Genomic DNA, 24,281 nt, shown 5'->3' with positions numbered 1-24,281 from the left:
ATGGCTCTGAGCACCCTGCCTGTTTGTATATGATATTCAACTCCTGAGTTGAATATCATATACATATAATAAAATGTCTTGATTGATTGATGTTGATTGAGACTTTCGACATGTTTGGTTGTGGACTAGATGTTTGTCTTCATGCTATTGTGTCACATGTAAATAGGATTGTAGGCTTGGCCTGTTGTATGTGAACTTTGAGTCAGGAGGGTTTTTCTGAGCATCTGTATTTTAATATGTGCGTGTTCATCATGCATGTGAATGTGGCAGTGTGTAGTGTCGGCAGACCTCTTACATTTAAGCTTCATTTATCTCTAGAAAAAAAGAAAAAATATTATTGGCTGAGATACGTGTGACTATTGTTGACCTGTTGTTTCAGAACTATGGAAAGATGTATTTATTTGTATCCTTAGGGCCTGAGTGTGTGGATAAGTAAATGGACTGTATATCTCTTTTCTAGTCTTCCGACCTCTCAAAGCTCTTTAACACTACACGTCATCATTCACCCCCATTCATACACTGATGACAGGGGCTACCATACAAGGCGACACCTGGCCATTAGGACTAACTAACATTCATACACCACAGACACAATTTACGGGAGTAATTTGGGGTTAAGTGTCTTGATTGAACCGCCGATCCTCTGATTGAAGGACGACCCTGCTCTACCACTGAGCCACAGCCGCCCCGGTACGGTGCTGTCCATAGTACTGAAATGGAGCGGAGGCGCCCTTTATCTTGGTACCTGGCCTTGGTGCCGGACTAAAAAAAGTGTTTGCTAGGGCTGTACCTAATAGCTGAATGCTTCATTTATAGCTTTGACATTCAAATTCTAAAAACATTAAATGCTGTCCAGATATATCGATTTGCATGTCTATTCATGTGTTTAAATCTAGCATTTCTGCACTGTCAAGATATTAACATTAATATAGTTTTTGTAGAATTAGTAGAAAAGTGTTGTAACAATGACGGGATACAAAAGTCTGCAATTCATCTGTAGAAACCGTATTAGGAAACGAGAGATATGTGTTTTTTATGATCAATGGCAACTAAAGACAGCTAGTATGAGAATTTGGGTAAAATAGCTCCCATGACAAAGGACCACTGGCTGGTAATTGTTGTAAAAGCATTTGTTTTATTATATTATTTTTAGGGACATCTTATGCTCTTTTTAGTGACAGTAGAGAGATGAGCTGAAACAAGAGGTGGGGAGTGAAATGTACTAGGCCTTTAACCCCTTGGCTAACCAGACGCACCAATTACTGAAGAAATCTTAATTGACAAACTGACACATATCTTGAGGATAAAAGATATGTGTAATTGGAGATGGAACTACAAATGGGTCCACCAAGAGAACTGCCTTAAATTATGGGAATATTTAGGGCTGTTCGAAATAGCTGAAATCTTCATTTATAACGTTGACATTCAAATTCTAAAAACGAACAGTCGAATGCTGCCCAGATATATTTATTTGCATGCATTTACATGTCTATTCATGTGTTTAAATCTAGTATTTCTGCACTGTCAAGATATTAACATTAATATTAATATCATACTTTTTGTAGAAATAGACTCCAGTGGGGCTGCGTCAGATTGTTTCCCACTTGTGTGATCCAAACACCTCCAAAAACTTCAAAGCGTTGTAAAGTCCAAAAAGTCAACATTTATTAATAAAAAGTCGATGTAATCATTTTTTCAAAATCACATTTTTATGTAACAAAATATTTTGCTTCAATCCATATGTGTTGACCTTTCAGCAACATTTCCACTGCTTTCAGAGAGCAGTTTGCTCTCCTACTTGTACATCAGTATTATAGGTCTATTTCCATAAATATGCACCCAACCACCTTTAAATTATGTCTTCCCTTTTCATATTTCTTGGCATGTATGTTTTTAGATTTGCATTCTTTATATTTGCACCATTTCCAACTTTGTACAGCAACTGTTGCACAGTAATTTCCCTTGGGATAAATAAAGTTCTACCATGTCTCATCTTACAATTTGATTAAAAACAGGAAGAGTTTGTCCTATTGTTTATTTTCACACATATATTCCCTTTGTCTATCCTATCATTAGTTAAATATAACACATTAGACACAGTATCTAGAAAACAACCATCATGCAAAAATTTCAAGTAAATAAACACTGCTCATAAAAATTTTAAGATTTTTCAAAAAATATGCAGACAACATGGCCGCTTCAAAACATATAAACAGTTATCATAATCACAAAGTTAGTAATACGATTTCCCAGTGTCAGCGCAACTCAACTGTGATCATAAAATCCAGTTGTAAAGCCTAATGTGTAACAAATTTAAACCTGCAATAAAAAACTATTTGTGAACGCAACATTGGCATCATCTTTAAAGTTTATATGATGAACTTGTTTGCAAACAGTTCCTTATTTCCACATCCCGAACACAGAGCACCATGACCGTTCATTTGGAGCGGTGTCTGTCTTCCTGATTATGCACTCCATTAGTCTACATTCTATATTTCCCATCTGAGATCTCAATCACATCTTTTAATCTTGCTTCTAAACAGTTAAGAGTGTCTGTGTCTGACATCTTCTCTACACGAAGAACTGAGCCAGCAGGTTGGCCACGCCCAGCAGAATCAGGAAACTGTGGAAGAGGGCCGAGGGCCAGCGGAGAACCCCCTGCCTTCTCAGGGAGATCATGTGGACTAAGGCAGGAAATACAAACACTAAAGCCAAGCCACATGTTGCTCCAGAAAACCTGCACAGGGAGACAGAGTTGACATCAGTACAGAGCATTTAGCTTAGCTTCACAGCAGGTAAACTGATGACTTTGCATCCTTATGACAATTCTAAAAAAATAAAAAAATCCCACCATGTAAGGTAGAATTAATTTTATTCAGCAGCAATGAGGCTGTAACAGCAGCAAGATTGTGAAGTGACCATATTTGGACTGTGGAGGAGTGACGTAGACACACCGTACGGCTCTGGTAGCATCAGCGACCTGTCAATCACAGTAAGCCCGCCCTAAAGCATACCCTGCTTTATGGTCTGTTTGACTCTAAATGGACATCATGCTGTATGATGAAGACTTGAAACTAGATATTGAGACCATAAACTCATGTTTACAATGTTTACTGAGGTAATAAATCAAGAGAGAAGTAGAGTCATTTTCTCATAGACTTCTATACAACCAGAGGAGTCGCCCCCTGATGGCCAGTAGAGAGAAAGCAGTTTTAAGGCACTTCTTTATTGGCTTCACTTTTCAGGCCCAGAGGTTGCTGCCTGGGTACCGCCTAGCCCTACATCAAACATCCCCCAATTCACAGATGTGGAGCATAAATAGTACTGCTTTGAGAAATGGTATATTAAGTGTTGCAACAAAGAAAGGATACAAAGTTAGTTGCTACTCTCTGTAATTCATCTGTAGAAACCGTATTAGGAAACAAGCGATATGTGTTTTTTATGATCAATGGCAAGTAAAGACAGCTAGTACGAGAATTTGGGTAAAATAGCTCCCATGACAAAGGACCACTGGCTGGTAATTGTTGTAAAAGCATTTGTTTTATTATATTATTTTTAGGGACATTTGATGCTCTTTTTAGTGACAGTAGAGAGATGAGCTGCAACAAGAGATGGGGAGTGAAATGTACTAAAGGAGATGGAACTACAAATGGGTCCACCAAGAGAACTGCCTTAAATTATGGGAATATCTAGTGTTTGACCAAATACCATTTTTGGGGCTTCGAAGCTTCAGTGAGTAATAGTCCACGATATTCAAGCTTCAAACAGATTGGGCGAGGCGTGTACTAGAGGCTGTATGTTAGAGAAATGGTGTCACCAAATGGTCGACACATGTAATTCTTGCAGAGAGGGAGAGAACCTCCTTAGCGAGTGGGCTCTATGGCTTCGGTCTCGGTGCCCGCTCCATCCCCGGCTGCTTCTGGGTTCTCACCGGGCTCCGTTCCTCACCTTTCCCGACCGGAGTGGTTTTCCCGGGACACTTTCCAGGTCCTTCCTGATACAATGTGGTCTCCACTTCGAGATGCAAGCGACTACCTTCCCCAACAACGACGCCAGAGTCGTCAACATCATCTCCCGTCTCTCAGGCAGGCCGAGGCCTGGGTCTTCAACCTCTCCCTGTGCCTCATCGCCCGTGGTCCGAGATCTCCCTTGACTTCATCACAGGGTTAACCACCTCGGAAAGTAACCGTCCTCACAGTAGTGGACAGATTCTCAAAGATGGTTTATTTCATTCCTTTACCCAAGCTGCCTTCACCAGGGCCCACAGTTCATCTTCCAATTGTGGAAGGCCTTCAGCTCTCTCCTCAGCGCCACGGTCAGTCTCTCTTCCAAATACCACCCATTCCAATATTGATTTGGACATTGATTACAATGGCAAGGGTCGACGCTTTGAAGCATTCGGGTCAGCCTTAGAAATATTGTTTTACAGTGTAAGTGCATTTCCTAAGCAGTGTTTACAATTTAATAAAGATAATCTCTTGCCACAATGTGCTCCCCAACTGTGATGTACTGTCAGATTTGTGATGGAATGGAGAGTCTGAAGAAGCAGTTCGCAATGTGTTAGCAGTGCGTTTGGTCGATACCTAATGGAATGGACAGTGTGGCTATCAGGGACTACCTGAACACACATTGCTGTACCTCTCAGCCTATGCTACAGACAGCTTGTGAATCTTATTTTATTTCTGGCAAGATTGTATGACTTGAAGCTTTGAGCCGTTTCCCTGCATTCATCACTCCTTGTTGTTGAGTTTGAATGAAGTGTTTTTTACGACGCCTCACAGCCCTAGACAGTCAGACTCACACACTGATGTCACAGCCTTCAGGAGCAATTTGGAGTTCAGTAGGACCCTTCAACATGCTGACTGGGGGAGCCTGGAATTAAACTACTTAGTGGAGTCTACCTCTAGAGCCACAGCCCCCCCCCCCCCCCCCCCATAAACGTCATTGACCCAATGACCCATTGACCCATAAGTTAGCTGTGTAATGACCCATACACAGCTAACTTATGTTGTTGCTGTGTATGGGTCATGTCATTTGTCAGGGTTAGTCCCCCTCTAGTGAAAACGGCTGCATAATGATTGCATATTGTGTTGTTCGGCCTGAAAAAAAAGCATGCCTTCCTAACTCTAGGTTTAAAGTCTTAGGCCGGGAGGAATCAAACAAATCAAGTTGCATCATGGGAAATGCAGGATCCAGTGTTTATACATTGCCCCATACTATGGACTTAAAGTCTAAAAAAAGTTCTCAAATTCTTCATTTAGGGAGAGATAATTTAATACATTTCATCATTAAAAATTATTTTATTTATTGTCAATTTATACATTTGTTTGTCTATCTTATTCATATCATCATGACCCATCTTGGCCTCTATATCTATAGAAGCACAATGCTGAAATGCTGCAGAGCTTTTTTAAAAGGAGTATTTAAGACATGCTCAGTTAGATTTGACTACATCCATCTACACGCAAAAATATTTCATGTCATATCATGATCAACATACAAATGTCAGACACCAGTTTATTCAAGAACATAAAAACTATCTTTTGGACTAATTATATTTAATTAATTAATTATTCGCTGTCATACAGTGTATGTAAATAGGGAAACATGTTCAAACATACCTTATGATGGATCCAATATTGGGATAAAACTTGGCCATCAGCACACCAGATCCAACAATTAAGATGTTCAGTGCCAGAACGTGGAAGAAACTAAAGAGAGACAATGTGAAAACCTCTGACATTCTGGAAGATTGGAAACAAGAGCCTGAAAATACTGTTAGCCAAATTTCACATATTTGGCTTTTGTTCCGTTTTGTTATTTCCATCCAGCTTGTTTGATGTAAATCTGTTATATTTTACAACACTTTAAGATAAAGACATTGTTGTAAAAAACAGCAGTTATCATCAGTCTGCTGTGCAGGTCCGCTTCCATGGACATGACAAGAACTTTAATGATAATGTCCTTTAATGCTACCTGGGGTAATTGTTGCCAAAGACCTGGCCCATGACCTGGACCCGCACCAAGTATCCCAGCAGGGGGTAGACTGTGATCATCTGGAACAACAGGAAAGTCCGAGCCACAAACACCATGACATCACTGCTGGGGAAGTTATCTAAGAAATTCTGTAGGAGAGAAGAAAGCAGTGGAGAGTTTGCAATGTGGGGTTTGTTTAACAAAGCTGTACGGAAGCTACAGTCACGGTAAATAACAATATGACTTTAAAGCGATTTTTAAATGTTAATTTCATGCTCATATTTCTTAGAAACTAATGTGCACATCTCTGGTAAACACAACATTTAAAGTGATGCTTTTGTTTGATTTTTTGTGGAGAAACTCAGTTCTCTTTTTTTTATAGGCAATATGCAGCACATACTGATTGAGTATATAGTATGCAGCAGAGGCTGCGTGTACCAAATATTTTCCATCACTGATGGATTTTCTTTTAATAATGACCGAAGACTTTGAAGGCTGTCCATCATTTTGAAGGACTGGAAGGTCAGAGAGCGGCATTCTGAATCAAGTGCTTGCAGGATTGGGTAATCCCACATTAGGAGAGTCTGGTAAATCCAGTCTTCATACATGTCATCATTTACCCATTCATACACTGATGACAGGGGCTACCATGCATTATCTGACACTATCTGACATTCACACCCATTCACCGCACAGCCTACGAAAGTAAGGGGTTAAGTGTCTTGCCCAAGGACACATCGACATGGACTAGCTGAGCCGGGGATCGAACCACCAATCCTCTGATAGAAGGACGACCCTACTCTACCACTGAGCCATAACTGACCCATTGAAGTTTTTCAGGCACAACTAAATGTATGAAATACAGGAAAAAGAAAGAGCATTGCTTATCCTTCTCAAACAGAAGTAAAATGGTGAAATAGTGGCACTATTGGATCCCAATCTGCAGCAAACATTAAATACTTGCTCTTGGCCAGGGACAAACTACATTTCAATTTTATATGGCAAAAACCATAATAATAAAAAAAACAACAAAAATGAAAGAAATTGGAAGAGTAAATCTCACCGGTTCAATGCAGTCTTTGAAGAGAGGAGGTGAGGGAAAGGCAGCAAAGATCAACACTCCCACGTACAGATAGGTCAGCCCCACTAGAAGATAGGCCACAGACAGGTCCCGCACCTGAAAACGCCAAAACACATCCACCTTAGGCTGGGCATCACTTTACTTACTTTGTTTTCTCAGGTCAATAAAACATGTTGTGACTAAATGTGGTTGCTATTTGAATTGAAGACTCTTTCCTTCCCATTTCTGGATGGACGTTACAGGCACTGACGAGGACTCGCATAATTCACTCAAAAATAACAAGAAACAACTTCCAAACAAAAACAAAGTCAGCAGAGACCACATTAGAACGCAGATGTTAATAATAATGCATATGTTTGTGAAGCTGGGCAGAAGCATGGGTGGACAGGGCTCACATTGTTCTCTTGGTGTTTGTTGCTCTTCATTAATGTGATGATACAGTTGTGAATGAAGAAGGCCAGAGTGAGGACACCAGTGAACTGAGGGAAGAGCAGTCTGAACTCTGAAAGACAGAAATTATACATTTGCTACTGTACAGAAACAGAACTTTCAGATTATGAGATCCGCTGTATGCAAAAATATATATTTTGGCCCTAGGGTGGCACCAGAGGAAAGCTCACGGAGTGCCCAGAATGGAATGGTTTTATGCTCTGGGAAGCACCCATGAGCAGAGTACATTTAATGTCAATCTACTGAATTATTATGAAAGTCATTAAGAGCGCAAGATGGTGGAGCTAGGGAGAAGGTAAGGATCTTGTTTACTATGAGGGAACCATTAAGAAAACTGATAATATCAAGGTTTACCTGGAACATAGAACTGGGTCGTGTCAAACCAGTGGAACTCCAGGTGGAAGCCGAGGTGGACAGCTTTGATAGTGACCAGCACAATCAGGTAGACCACTGATATGGTACCTAGACAAGATGGAATGATGCAACAATGGATGGATGAATGGTGCAGCACAAAGCACAATCAGAAGGAAAGTGCCTGCCCTTTTCTAAACAGTTTCCAACAACAACTTCTCAAATGGTTCTGTGTAACAAACTATCTGGCGGCTCAGGTTACCACAATCAGCCTTATTCAGATATATTCACATAATTTCTAATATGATATGATAACTATGACAGAATTCTCCAATCAGTGAGACCAATCACAACATGAGAAATACAAGATGATTATTCATAGATCAGTGTTGTATGCTTCTAAAGCTTCACACAAAATGCTTTTGAGGTATTACAGCAATGTGCAGTAACTGTTACTGTCAGGGAACGGGAACTGATAATTGTCAACATGCACAGAATCACATCATCACAAAACTTGCAAAAAAAGGACAATCCACAGATTTTATTCTGAGCTAAGAATGAATTCTCAGTCTGTGATATTTAAATGTGAGGGATATTGCTGCTTTGATATGGACTGTATGTATGAGGATGTGAGGCAGTGTGTCAGACAGCTCCTCCAGGCTCGACAGGTTAGGCTCAGAGCGCATGATACCACGGTAACTGACCCAGAGTTTAAGTAATCTCCTTTTGTGAAATTGAAAACTCAAGAGTTTCCCTCAACTCAACAAACCTGCTTACTGGAACAGAGCTCCGCACATATTACTTGATTACTATTTATCCTCAACATGTGTGTGTGTGTGGCACACACACACACACACACACACACACACACACACACACACACACACACACACACACACACACACACACACACACACACACACACACACACACACACACACACACACACACACACACTAGGTTTCTTTAAACAGAAGTGAAGCGTGTTTCAGTCATGAATCCAACACACTGGCAACTACCTAGCTGCCGAACAATGAATGCAGCTTTCATCTTTATCTAGGGTTCAAAGACAATCAAAGAACTAAAGAAGCCCACTGTGTTCCCCACTTCACTGCTGTGTTGACTTTCAAAACACCAAAGAAGTTGGAAAGAAATTCTGGTGTCACAATGAGAGCTTTTCTTCATATCATTGATCTTGCTCTTAGCTTACCCAAGAACGTGAACCTGGCGAAGAAGGAGGCTGAGCGGAAACAGAGCAGCGGCAGCAGCAGGGTGATGAGGTAGAGGGGCACGGTGTTGGTTTTGCTCCACCAGTGATCAAAAGAGACATCAGAAGTTTCATTTCCACTGTTACCAAGGTAAAGTGTGCCGATGGTGGAGTTCCCTCCAGGGTCAGTGTTTGGAAATGGACAGATGACTGGTTAAAAAAAAAAAAATTTTAACCAACTGAAATAGGGTTTTTTCTAAGATGAAGTGTGCAGAGCACAACAAGCATACACAAGTGCATTCACCTACATAATACAATTGAAAAAATTACATAACAATAACATTTTTAGTCACCTTATATTTTGAGTGATAATACTTTAACTACTACTACCATAATAAAGAAAGGGTGACATAAAACAATGAAAGCTTACTGTAAACCCCACAGTCAAACAACTTAATCAGCTTCACCCTCGTCTCTAAAACAGATGCCTGTGTGCATGCGAGTAAATGCACCAAAGCATGTTCAGCGATGTCAGGTTCCTGTTCTGACTGTAACAATATTATTCTAAATATTACTAAATATTTGTTCTAATTTTTGATGAAGAGTTAAGTGGCAAGACTGGAAACAGGGAGCGAGAGGGGAGAGAGCTGCATGATATGCAACAAAGGTCTCACGGTTAGAATCGGCTGGGGACATTGTGGTTACGTGGCATGCACAGTAACCATTCCTGGCAACCCATAAGGTTGAGTCCCTCTCCGGGTTATCTATTGTGATTAGATGCATAGGCTGCAAAACTGTACAGTAGAATTTAGTTTTCTGAGGTATCCTGTCCCTTTCTGTATTTGCTTAGAATCCCATGTGAGCCAACGTCTGCCAACAGACAATTTAGCAAGACTAAAGGCCCCCCTACGCTGTGATTCAGTGCTGTCTCCGACCAAAGTTGACAGTTGTAAGAGGAAACGTAGTCCTTAGTCTAAAACAATGGTCCTAGATCTGTGCTCAATTTAGAGCTTTGAGGACCAAAGACATTCTTTGTGTCATTGAGATTTTTCTCACAATTTGACTCCTGCTAAAACCCACATGTACAACAAAGTCAGAGCTGAACGTTGTATATTGTAAGTGACTTGCCTTTATCTGAGTCGTTGGTTCCAAACTCGGAATCCGACATGTTGACATGGTGAACATAGTCTGGAGACAGAAAAGGAAACTGTCAGATCAAAGCCAAAGCTCTAGCACATTTTATTGGAACAACCATCTCTGCAGAAAATAACCATGATCTATGAGCAGCTGTTCTAAAGCTATTCCAGTATCACAGTGTTTTATTAGACAGTTATAACTTGTACATTTGTTTAGCGACGGTATCAGGTAATCTGGCGGGAGTGAGTGTGTGTGAGCTAAAAGGTTCAGCCAGGAGCACTCTGGCACCTACAGTTTATGTTCATGTTAATAATCACAGGACATTATTGTAAATGATGATGATAATAGTGTAATATTTTCCGTGATGGTTATCATGCCATGAAAAATCATACCCTTACAACCAAAAATATAAGTTACAAGTCAAAAGTGGTTTGGACTCTTAATATTGATGTGTAGTCACATTATATTTACAGAACAGACAAATAACCTATGATTTAGTGATTCTGACTGCATCAACTAGAATGCTAATACTTAATGCTCTGCTATATATCAGCTCAATACACAATCACATTCTCAAGATTTTTGCAAATATCCAGTTGTTCAGTCATTGTGACTAGCCTTGCTAGGTATATGTTTAAATAGGGACTATTTTTTATCATATCAAGCCTCAGCTCGCTGTTTTGGAGAACATATATGTACCACTGTGATCATGGCTTAATGTTGCTAAGATGTAACTAAACATTTGAAGCCATAATGTGCTATTAAACATGACAGTGAACTCAGTGGTGCGCACATGGCAAGGCAGACTAAAGGGCAACACACATCAGCCATGTTGCACAGCGTCAGGTCATCTGAATTACAAAACAAACGCATTGTGCAGATAGAAGTAGCGAGGTAGAGTAGCCAGAGAGTGAAAAGTGTTTGGAGGCATGCTGTAAAATACGGAATTGTCTTTGATTAAATAATCAACTAAACAGAACTACATAATTACATGATACGTCTTTGCATTGTGACTTACTGTAGATGAACTGTCCACTGTTGTAGAGGAAATTGGACATGAGGACCCAGTAAACCACCATGGCTCCAATAAGTGACACCATCGAGAAGACCAAGCTGGACCACTGGCCAAACTTGCCAAAGTAGTACCTGCAAACATCAGGGAATTCCCAGTCGGATGCATCCACGTAGGCTGGAGAGGACACACAGAATGAATAGATACATGTGGGATTCTTTCAGTCATGTCACAGACAATATCAGTATATGATGATGTTCTTAATGGTCAGGACTACAGGCATGCAGACATAAAATCTTAAAGGAGCAGTGTGTAGTGTCTTTCGGGGGATCTATTGGCAATACTATAATATTCATAACTATATCTCAATTTGTGTATAATCGCCTGAAACAAAGTATTGTTGCCAAGCTGACAGGGGAAAAACAAATGCGCAAACTTAAATGATCTAGGAGATCTCCAAGCCTCTCTGACAAGGATATTTAGTTTTACAGAAATTGGATGTGGATTTTACAGTGAAAAGAAATTACTTCTGCAACCTGCAGCTTCTCCCACTTTGCTTATTTGTAAAACACACGTTTACCGTTTATATTTGCGGTGAAGGGAGGAAGGAATTTCAGCTACGATTAAGTACAATCCTAATCCTGTGATGTGTGCATGCTGCTGTGAAGTGTGAAAGGTTGGCAAGTGCATGCTAAAGTGCATGCTAATAAAATAATAATTACCATTAGTAACACATAAACTAGACCTGCAAGCACCAGTTCAAGCACCCAACACTCATTTTACTTTAAAAAAAAAATCTGCTTAATTTTTGGAACATGGTAACAGCTAAAGGGATCATGGTTACATTTTGAAATAGACAAGAGGCTGATGGCGGCACACTGAACCAACCAAAGCATAATGTACGAGTATTTATATCATCTCCAAACTGGAACACGTGGTATTATGTGCAGAAGCAGGTTATTGTAAAGAGGACTACTAACGCTACAGAGCAATGTTTTTGTGAGTGGGAGGTAACATGCCGAGGAATAAAGCAGTGCCCCAAGAAAAGCAGGGGAGTCTAAATAAATGTAGGTTTAAAACTAATTAGAAAAAACTGCTTTGTAAATGTTTCAACTCTGTATTAGACCTCAATGATACACTTATGAAGAATCACTGAATGTTAACAGAAACTTCATTAGAAAATTTCACATGGCCCCTTTAATTTGAATCAGTACATCACACAATGGAGGCACTTACCTTTCCTGAGACACAGTGGGAATAATGTGCTAAATACTTTCTCTCATGATGTCAACATTGTTGCCAGCTCTCACGCTCTGACTCTGTCTCATGCAGTCACATTGCCTGAACAAATTTCCTTGATAAAGCTATGAAGGTTACCTCCACACTCAGCACAAACAATACAAAATAATAATAATATTAAAGCGCCCACGGCTCAACGAGGGCTAATAATATAGTGTGAGTTAGTCGTTACTTTCACAGTCGTTATTGTACCAGTTAGCTGACAACGGTTGCGTAGTTCCTGAGATGCATCGATCGTTCAGCAGCCGATCAAAACCGGAGGGTTTTCAGCTGGTCCCAGTCCTGGTAACCATGTCTCATATTTCCAATTTTATGATAGTAAAAAAAAAAAAAACGGTACACAAAATACCCGGTGGCAATGGGGGTCCCCCCCTATAAGTGTCTTTAATGAAGGGGTACTTGTTTTGCTGCTATTCAACGATAAGGAACTCTGTGAGCAGAGGAGACAGACAGCTCCCTATTGTAGCTGATCCCAACCGCAGGATCAGCACCTTGGAGAGCGGCGATTAAAAACACTGACCCGTGCATCACTACCCCCTAGTGCTCCTGAGTTATGTTGAAGTCTTTTACAGACTTCAACGGAGGGGGGGGGGGGGGGTCCGTACGGATCGTGGATCAACCGTGGTCTGTTACACAACGAACAGACAGTAACGTCCCAGCCTCCCACACACATAACCCACAAAAGAAACATTTAAGACATTTGATATTCTCATGCATGTTGCTCAGAGTAATCACAGTGACCGGGTCGACTGCCGACAGTACGGAATTAGAAGCTAACTTTGACAGAGGTTGCTTTGACTAGCATTAGGATGCGTTCAAGCTCTACTCAGCAAAATGAGTACAGAGCAAAAGTAAATTATAACAATATCATACATCTTGTAAAACTGAATTTTCGGTGAGGAACTTGACTAAATACAATTGTTTGAAGGATATGTTTTCACAGCAATACAAATAGATATTAGCAATTAAAACAGGTCATAATTCCTCTCTAACACTAGTTCTAAGAAACTTGTAACATAGAATTAGAACTACTCATAAAAAATAGTAATCAAAGAAAATACAAACAAAAGACAATCATGTGAATTCCTAATAAAGTGAATTGTGTTTTTATGTAATACTTGGTACAGTCTGAACAACCTAGAGCTCAACGCTCTAAAGACAGTGGAGATGGCAGCAATCTGCCGTCCCTCCTGTGGTGGAGTGAGACCTCTGCTCGCAGGAGGCCGCGGACCTCTCGCTCTTTCATTGTTGTTTGAGCAACGAAGTCACGCTAAGAAAAATCAGCTGGATCCGGCTTACAATCAAAAAGTATTTATAACTCACAAATGCTAAAAGACAATTACAAACTGAATTACACTGTCGACAGTAAGGAATCGCGAAACCAAGTTCAAACACTCTCCCCCCCCTACCGGCCGACAACCGGCAGTTTACAGTAAAGAAGATCGCCAAGAACTGAATAACATCTCTCCGAACAATGTTTTTATACCCAAAAGTCAGTAGTTTACTTTCAAAAGTCCATTATCAGCTTTGTGATTGGCTGAAATCCGATTGTCTCCTCCTGTCCTCTGACAATGCTCTCCATTGGTCTAAGTGATCCGCATAATGTCTGAATAGTGTCCTCTGGTCCGACCTGTCCTCCTTCTCATAAAACAGCATGTACCCGACCCCCAAGCTTCCTCAGGGCTGTCTTTATCAACATCTCTGCTTGATCAATACATCTCCTTCCCCCACTGTTTACACCTCACATTCCTGAAGTCAGCTCACCAAACTCATCACATTACCATACAGTTGTTTTCGGATCTGAAAAGCCTGTCTCAAAGGTCTCTCTCTTTCCCTCAAAACATTCAGTAACTGTATTTTATAGTTTGATACACAGAATGATTATACTTTTATGATTTAACACTTTTCCAAACAAACATGTTATAACATTATATCCACCACTAGGTGTGCTTATTAAACACACTAACATTGCTTTTTAACTTTAAATTCTTCATACTCCAAGACTTGTTCGCTTCAAGGAACCTGAAGCGAGCAAGAAAGAGTGAAGCCGACCCCTCTCACCCTGGACATGAACTGTTCGTGCCCCTTCCAATCTGGCAGGAGGCTGCGGTCCCTCAGGACCAAGACCTCACGACACATGAACAGTTTCTTCCCATTGGCAGTCGGACCCCCACTGACTTTGTCATCCCCAGGACAATTTCCTACTGGTCACTCCCCTGCACATCCCTTCCCCGTTTCTTCATTTAAACACACTTGACATTACACTTTATCATACTTGTGTACACTAGTACTGTTATCTGTTTGTTGTGCACTTTATTTTATATTCTATTGTAAATTTTAATATGTTTCTATTTCTTGCACTGTGTTGATTGTTGTTGATTGTTTAATGTTTTAATGTTATGCACCACCCGCCATGACAGATTCCTCTTATGTGCAACATACATAAATGGCAATAAATGGTTTCTGATTCTGATACCCAAGTAAAAGGATAACATTTTTAATTATTTCCAGTTTACACTAGGGATGATTATCTTAATTGTTTTTTCTGACTCATAAGCGACCCTCGTTAACCAATAATTAAGGTTAACCTACAGGATCAGTACCTTGCATGCAGAGGTGCTGTGGTTTAGGTGTCCAACAAGCAACTGCAGCTATAACCCGATGCACAAACAGTTTAAATCCATTATTTATCGACTGCTTCAGTGTATGAACAAAACAGGAAACTGTCCCCAATTTCACCAGTCCAGAGTTAGCAGCCACGTTGTTGCCAGCGTACTGCAGGCCTGGCTTAACATTAGCAAGTGCCTGGCCGAGAGAGAGTGAGAGAGATAGAGCGTGCGTGACAATGAGTATGACTCAGCAGTAACGTTATAGCTGTGAGTAAACGTTGCAGTGCAGTGTGTTTGTCAGTGAATAAATGCTAAGCCTCCTGAAGACCAACGTTAACTTCCGTGTCTTACTCGTCACCTGCAGCTGATTCAAATTAAGGAGGTTTGCCTCGTTAGCAACAACTGAATCAGGTTAATTTCAGGTGGGCTGACCTTTAAGGAAGACCAGCTATTCTCTGGCAAGAATTTTGATTAACTTTTTAAAATTTGATTTTATTATTACTTTAACCATTAAACTGCTAGCATTAATCTGTGAAATTTCCTGTTGAAGGTTGGCAGTTAAACGGTTAATTATTAACATCCCTCGCGCAAAAAATAGTCCAAAGCTTTGCAGTCAATTACAGTTCTTGGAAAGAAGCATCAGCAAAAATTGGAATCATACCCATTTATTACTTGTTTAAATGTTCTGGTTTTGTTGGACTTACGTATTGCCTTGGGTGATTTGAGGACGATGTAACAACAGTAGAGCATCAGCAGGCCTGTGAAGATGAGGATGAGGATCCCCAGAGTGAAACCAGCCTATAAGGACAAAGACACCACTGACTGTTCATATTTTAGCATGATTTAATGAGCATACGTACAGCAAATCAGCAATTCAAGAATAACTGAGGTCAATACAGAGCTCGTCATTTCAGTGGCTTTGAACGAGCGAAGCACTCGAAGAGTGTGGAATGAAGCAAATCACCTGCTTTATACCCCAAGGTATGCTGAGTATGGATGTGCCCATCATTGTGTTCCATATAGCAAATCTGTGAGGAGAGAAAATCAAAGTAGTAATCACAGCAGTTAAAGACATTCACAAGTACGAAGAGAACATTTAGCACAGGTGGATTTCCTGACCAATCACACTGCAGACTGTTTCGCTGATAGGGCTTACATGGTGATGATACTGGGGTTTTTAGAGGAGGGGTCGCTGCCTGTCACCTTGAAAGCTGTCCCCAGTGGGCTGTAGATGTAGAGCTCTTCTGGCCCAGGGATCACATGGTTTGGTGGACTCTGAGGAAAAAATAGCCAGATACTAAAGATGAAGTCCGCACAGGGACCGAAACACAAGTCTTTGTGAAAAATGAGCTCATCAAACCAGAAGAACTGTTTACTGTTGAACGCTTGCTAACACGACCACTTATCCATTTGACCGCATTCCTTGCAAGGTACAGGGCTCTGATGTTCATTGTTTTTGTTTGATAAATGAAAGAAGAGGTAGAAAAGGTTGATGACATTTTACCATTTACTAGATGGTAAATAATCTGTAAACATTGGTGAAGATGGAGCCATGTCTGACAATGGAATGTGTTGTCAAATGCATGTGCATCACCACTGGTCATGTTTCCTATGCGTTAACATCTATTGACATTAGTTGCTCTGTAAATAAAACCAACACATTGAAACTTACTGTTGCCCCAGCAATGTTGTCCACCATTTTGAGAGATATTACTGTAGCTATGTTCCAAATGACATATCTTTACTTCATACTTTTAGTACATACTGCAGCTGCCCTTACAAAGTATGTACTGTTGCATGTAGTATGCATTCAATAGGGACATAGTACTTCCTCTTAACATGGCACCTTGAACTTTGACCTTCTTCCCCATATATCTGCAGCAAAAAGGATTGTTTGTCAGAATAGCCAGAAAAGCATGCTGACTAGCACACTGCAAAATGCGACTGGATATACAGCATTAGATATAATATGTATTGGGACATACTAAATCGGTTTCTGCCGTACTAAATTGTATGATAGTGTGGGTGCTGGAACGGTGGATCTCTCTGAACAGGTCTTCGATTAAAGCTGGCAAACAGACTGCACCTCCATCTGAGCTACTAGAGACTGGGTTGTAGATTACTGTCAACATTTCTTGACGTGTGCATTGTCGTAAAGTAACGGTGAGTAGCATTTAGGGAAAATGCGCAGATTTAGAATTGGCAGATATAGAATATGATACTAATAAGTATGTTTTTCTTTAGTGTATAAAGAGCCGGCCACCATGTTTCTACAGTAGCCCAGAACGTATAAACCAAAACACTAAAGACAGGACCATCTGCGTTTCCACTTTTTCGTGTCGAACACCATAGATCTCTTACACACTTACACGCAGGAGAAGTTTTAAGTGATTGCAATCTGCAACCTCACCACTACATGACACCAAATTCTACACACTGCACCTTATCTGTACATGACAGGCTGTTGTCACATACAGACTGAAAATAGCAGGCTTTTGCTTCCAGTTGATCCTCATTATAAAGTCATATAATTTTTAATGGGAGAGACAATAACCGCGATCAACGGCTTTTCCCCACATGCTTCTACATGGTTTAGTCGGAGCTAACATCTTTTCAGCTACTACTACTACTGTAGAAGGAAAGCACTACTGTGCTTCCCTTCCCCGGGGAAATAAATAGATGCAGGATTGGTTACATCCATGTTGTCGCTCCCCCACATCAGAGGAAAAAAAATCGGCATGAAGTTGAACCTCTCTCAACTCCTCCTGCTCTTGGAGACTTGAATCGCAGGAGGAGATGTCAGGATACTATTTGGATTATATTCACAATAAATGGCAGCGTGTTGCGCCACTATTGTGTGAACAGGGGATGATCATTTTGCAAGCAAATGCGGTGATTAAAAACAAACTTATGTTCATAAGTCCATGCTTATGGACCTTTGGCTACTAGATTTTAACTGTCGAGGAGTTTTGATGACTTCTCTTTATAAGGATGCCAGAACAAAGCTGGATTTCACCATTGTTGTGCGATGTGTGACTATTTGGTCGCAGTTATGGCTCTGTACTACATTTGAGATAAATAATGTGATGTACATGGTATACATAAAACATAACAGAACAAAAATGTGGTAAATACCAAAATAATAAACATACAGTGATTGCAACAAAGGCCAATACATGGTGTGTGTCTAGGTCATTTGGACCATTGCCACCATGTGTCGCGTGTGAGTAAGGGTCCTTAGAGCTTTAGTGCGACGGTCATGATGATCTGTACGTAGCTGTGACAACTAACTAGGTCGTGATTGGACCTACCAGCAGTCTGTCAGAAGAGCCTGTCAGTCTGCTGTAGTAATGGACTCTGCTGTTGAGGATGGCAGCCTCAGCAGAGACCCTCTCCTGCGGGTCATCGCCTACAATATTCCTGGGCTCAACGTGGAAAGGCCTAGAAGAAGCAGACAAAAAGTCATGTAATTTCTAACAGTATTCAATCTATGACACAATCTTCATAATAATTAAATGTTTAAAGGATATCATGCTCATTTCCACGTTCGTACTTGTATTTGGGTTCATAGTAGAACATGTTTACATGCTTTGATGTTCAAAAAACTCTTCGTCTCTCATACTGTCTGTTTGAATATACCTGTATTCACAACCATATGGAAATCCTGATGGCTTTTTAGGCAAATTTTACGCACCGTGTGTATTTCTACAAGGATTGAGCATTTTGATACTTTCACAGTTCTATACAGCACTTTGACCTGTTTTATAATACAAATACTTTTTATAATACGAGACTTTTAAGTCATGCAAAAATGCCAAACGTTCTGCGATTCCAGCTTCTTCAATGTGAGGATTTGCTGCTCTTCTCTGTTCATTTCATCCTAAAAGCCTTCACATAACGGGGACGTAGCAAATAAACACAAAAATGTCAAATACTCGCCTGAGGATATTTTGCATTAAAGCTAGTCATACTGTTGGCGATGCAAACTAACAACAGCACCATCTTTTCAATAAAAAGGGTTGAAATTGATACACGCAGCCAGATGACCAACTACTGGGATCCTATAGACCCAGAGCAGCATCTGGCATTCTGTCTATATATATTGTATAGCCTAAACTACTGTAAGCTAATTTATTGAGTTTCCTTGTAACGACATGCTCTGAATAAATTTGAGTTCCTCTGGTTAACAGTTATGCAATGTATATGTCTAAGGCTTGTATTTGTGAAACCTCTGTCGGGGTTGAAAAGAGTTTATAAAGTGTAAATAAAGTGTGCCGTCTTGGTTGGGACAGCGGGGCCTCAGTGTTCTTGTACACTGAAGTGTACATTTTGAATATGTCCGTTCTGCACAACGTGTTTGGGTGATGCCTTTATCAGCGGTGTGAAAGCTCAGAAAAATCATCCTTCCTTCAAAAAACAATTACGTCACCACGTAATGTTTGCATTCTGTGTGAAGGTTTTTCATTTATTTGAAAAACAGTTCAAATAAATATGTTGACATGCAAATTAATCGCATGTAAGAAAAATGAACCGTGATGGGCATTTTCACTATTTTCTGACATGTTATAGAAAGACAATTGATCAAAAAATTATTAAAGAAATTGAAAATTCAAACGGTTAAATGCATCCCAAAATATGAATTGTACAGAACAGAATACAGAAATTTGTTTTGAACCTTAAACATGCATTGACTGAAGGAACTTGTACACACAAAAGAAAACATGCACATGTATGTGACTTACTGGAAGGGAGTGTTCGTAATGCATTATTTCTAGAAAGCTAGTCAGTCACTGTGAAATACCTAACTGGATTAAAATTCACACAAACTGTTAATACTAGGTTGGTGCCAAAGACACACGCACACACACACACACACACACACACACACACACACACACACACACACACATACACACACACACACACACACTTGCACAACATCTTAGTATTTGCTTGTCAAGCGAATTCCAGGACTAACATGTAGAAAGCAGCTAGTTTGTTAGATAACAGACACCTTCCAGACATGACGAACATGCACGGTCCAGGTCAGCTCACACAAGCAGGACTTAAACACACACAAGAAATAATGAGAACCTAAAATGCAGGCCAACAAAACATTGCATTAAACAGCCTCTATGTGCTTGATGGGGTCATTCTCTAAAACCACACAAGATTAAAAGACTACAAAAGTGAAATCTTAGTTCACTTTTTACAATGTCAATATATTGTACAAAGTTCATAGACATAGTCCACCTTACAATTTACATGTAGACTAACACATACATATAGACATAGCAAAGCTATTGTACTAACATCTGAATCCACACAACAAAGGCCATGATATGAAATAACACAGAACATAAAAATAAATAAAAGATCCACAATGAGATTCTGGTGCAAGGTAAACTCACTTGGGTATTGTTCTGTCTTTATCATGATAACAATCTAGACACTTACAATATATATATATAAAATGCACTTCAGTACATTGTATGTGGAAGAGCTAGATACAACATTTCTGGGTAACAATAATTTTGTAACAGCAGCCATTATATTATTAATCTGCATAATTTGTATGACTCATTTACTTTTTCCTAAAGCCATTGTTATACTACAGAATGTTTTAAGTTGCATTTCTTATTTACCCATTATTTAATTTAGTACAAAATCATGGCTCTTACACTATTATTTTGAAGTCTCACCTCAAGTCTCAGATTTGGAGAAAAGAAGCTTCCAATAAACCACAAAAAAGTTGGAAAATTGCTGAGATGAGTCAAATCCAATGTTCAGAAGTGTGCTTCAATTGTACCTTATGCTTGCCAAAAGATCCGGTAGGTAAAGAACCACGAACAACTAGAAACCCACCGATACCGGCTGGATCGGGTATCTGTGACAATAGGCCGATCTGGTATCGAAGAGCATTATTTTAATAAATGACAGGATATGATATACATTTATATCTTTGTATTTATTTGTTATATTTTGTTTTACAAAGTTAGCAAAGCAATGTCTGAATCAGGCCTGATGTTTCCTTACACATAAAAGGACGATCCAGAGGCATACAACTTATTAATCAAACACTGGTATCTGATAGGTACTCGGTATCTGCTCAAAGACCAGATATCGGGATCAAGACTGAAAACGCTGGATTGGTGTATCCACAGCAAAAAAAAAAAAAAAAAGAACAGACACAGTCCTCACGGTGCACTGGATGACATGTTCCTTCATAACCATGAACATACAAACAGTAGTTTATTTTGACTGTCACACATGCACCGCACCAAAACAATTCACAAATTCTTTCAATGTGCCTTCATATATATATATATATATATATATATATATATATATATATATATATATATATATATATATATATATATATATATATATATATATATATATATTAATGATAGAACGTCTTCAGTAAGAACCTACAGGCTTGGAGCTGAGAGCCACAGAACGAGAGTCTTAAGAGACAAACACGTTGTTGGTTTGGCTCCGTACAAACCTCTTTTGTTATATTTGAGGTTATGTGGGGTTTCTTTATATCAAGCCCAATGCCCAGAAATCATGAATATGATGAAATATATCCAGTGTGTCTGTTGTCTGGTATGAACTTATTATTAGTGTGCTCCTTCGTGTTATCTATTGAACAACATGAACTTGTGTGCAGCTGTATCTCACAGGAGAGACTTATTTTTCCCGGCATGCGCATACACGCGTGGTGCCGGTAAACACTGCATATTGATTGGTGTAGAGTTTCAGCATAATCTACCTTTTTGTCTTGAAGTCCAGCGAGTCTGTGGAGTCTCGGTTCGAGTAGCACTCTCCAGTCTGCTCTGGGCTCAGCAGAGGCCTGTAGTCGTCCTCCATGATACCTCTGACTTTCAGCTAAAGCCTCTCAATGCTCATCACCTGACTGGGAGCAAATATGTTGTAAAATCTAATCAGTGTCTGTCACAGAACAACCATAACATTTTATTTGTGAAGTGCGGATGTTAACTGCAGTCAAATGTAGTTGACATTATAGCTCTGTGTTGATTCCGATTTGTGAATGTGTTGTTCTACCTTCCAGGTAGCCACTGGTTCCCACTCACTCCAGAATGTTGTCAAAATTATCCTGTAGAGACTTGGTAATCCATCAATGTGAATATTGTGTCTACTGGATTATCTGTCACAGGCAAATTTTAAATCTCTAGAAGCAGTCAAAACCAGATTTGACCATATTAACCCGCTTGCTAACCCGGGGATAGAAATGAGCTGCTGGGTTTTAAGACCCGTTCCTCCATGGAACATTACATGGCCCAAGTTTGCTGTGCGCAGATCTGATTAAAACTAATTCGTTTAGAAATATGCACAATGCAAAATGAGCTGAAACTCGCCCCCAGAGGGGTGCCCAGTTTGCCCAGTTGGTAATCCAGTTTTGGTTAAAAAAATATGCTTGATCAGCAAAAGCAGTTCAGTGCCCGACCATGATTCAAAGTACTGACTCAGCACTAAGCAGATTTCATGTAAAACCCACAGCTGTAGTAACATGGGGGGGGGGGTTTCCGTAGCAGCTGACTCAGCATATACAGATTCGACTAACACGATAACTTTGTCCTCTTCCTCCCGTCACATCGCCAGTCATGCAGTCAGCCGTACAGCTAGTGCCTCACTTCAGCAGTGACGTTAGATAACCTCACCTCACGCGCGGACGTCAAACCAGACGGCACGTGACCACACAGATAAATATTCTGTTGAATTCTTTGACTTAACGCTAGCATACTGTTAGAAACCTGCTGTTAGTGGTAGTGACACAGATGTTTGAAGGTGGAACGTTAGCCTCACCGGAAGGAGACTTTCTATCTGCTTTCTTCCCGATTTTAGTACCCGAAGTAGGTGAATGTTAGCCCCCTCACGCACAAACACACGCACACACACACACACGTTAGCACAGTTAGGTTAACGTTATAGCAGAAGTTCAAATCCGTACCAAAGTCTGCAGTGAAGTGCTCCTTCCTATTGTCTTCAGCTCATCTCAGGTTTGCTGTGTCAGCGAATGTTACAACCAGCAAATTGGTCTAACGTGGATTAAAAATAAAATAAATAAATAAATAAAACACACAGCGGTGGGTGGTAAAGTAAGCTACTGTTCCAAAATAAATTGTCGCAGTATGATAACTAACGTGACCGCTACCGTCCACAGCCCGTATGTAGAGGAAGTGGAATGATAGAAGTTCTACTTCCAACTGATGAGGGACGAGATGTGCTGTCTTCTTGTTATTACCGATGGTTTTCTTCTTCTTCTTCTTCTTCTTCTTCTTCTTCTTCTTCTTCCCCTCCTTCGTTTGGTGTTTCCCTTCTTCTGGGGGTTTGCAGAGAGCGTTAAACTGCACTACCGCCACCTGCTGAACTGAAGTGGAACGCGCGTGAGAGTAATCTCGTCATACAATAATGAATCACACCTTTCCACTACTTGGATATGTGGCTTTCAGTACCGTAACGGAAACACGTGACAAAAACAATTCTCTGGCCAGATCATATGGCCGACCTCTTCACATTAAAATTCAACAGGAGGAAAACATAACTTTGACTGTTTGAGCACCAAGCATATTTAGCTTTGATTAAAAATCTATGAAAAGAAACACGAGGTGCCTAGATTTGTATGCACTCTCTGTATAAATGGAATTGATGTTTGTTCCTTTAAGATTCTGCATCAAAAACAAAATTAGAGAAACACATCTGAAAATATTACACCAAATATATCTAATAAAAATGTTCAGTTCAATGTTTTCAAATATTGATAAGGATAAATTTATATTTCTGCCAGGCTGAACAAGAAAGCATAATTCAAGTATTACGATTACCCATATCGTAATCATAACTTTGAGAGTTACTGTATATATTGTGAAAAACAAAGCATGTAACTATGATTAAAGGTCAAAATAGTATATTTTAAATGCTATGATGACAGTTATGTGTTATATTGTTCACTCTTTTAGGGACATTTCATATTCATAAAAGTAACTTTCTTAATTCATCCCCATCTTTTGCTTTTAATTTAAATTAAAGAAATTAAAGAGTCTCTTGAATTTGTAACAAATAAGAAATGCATGTCAGTGGTCAGTGGCTAAAATATACTTCAAGATGTTTGTCTGAAGAAATCTGTCACCA

At 39.9% G+C, this 24,281-nt stretch overlaps 1 protein-coding gene across 1 annotated transcript; it reads right to left on the bottom strand.

The window, feature by feature from the left end:
- Positions 1–1,640: 1,640 nt before the first annotated feature.
- Positions 1,641–23,467, bottom strand: slc38a9 (solute carrier family 38 member 9). The gene is made up of 16 exons (XM_068706014.1): positions 23,395–23,467; positions 23,101–23,188; positions 21,901–22,044; positions 18,434–18,563; positions 16,279–16,397; positions 16,087–16,150; positions 15,827–15,920; positions 11,221–11,391; positions 10,194–10,253; positions 9,069–9,275; positions 7,862–7,969; positions 7,453–7,559; positions 7,040–7,153; positions 5,977–6,125; positions 5,622–5,711; positions 1,641–2,737 (listed from the first exon to the last, which is right to left on the bottom strand). Exons 3-16 carry the CDS (start codon positions 21,996–21,998, stop codon positions 2,572–2,574), a joined length of 1,677 nt encoding a protein of 558 aa, XP_068562115.1. The 5' UTR covers positions 21,999–22,044; positions 23,101–23,188; positions 23,395–23,467; the 3' UTR covers positions 1,641–2,571.
- Positions 23,468–24,281: the final 814 nt, after the last annotated feature.

Source organism: Cebidichthys violaceus, unplaced genomic scaffold (assembly GCF_023349555.1).
Source record: "Cebidichthys violaceus isolate CVI_PGR_0920_01 unplaced genomic scaffold, fCebVio1.0.p SCAF_12, whole genome shotgun sequence".
NCBI classification, from domain to species: domain Eukaryota; kingdom Metazoa; phylum Chordata; class Actinopteri; order Perciformes; family Stichaeidae; genus Cebidichthys; species Cebidichthys violaceus.
This window is presented reverse-complemented; position numbering and strand designations above follow the sequence as displayed.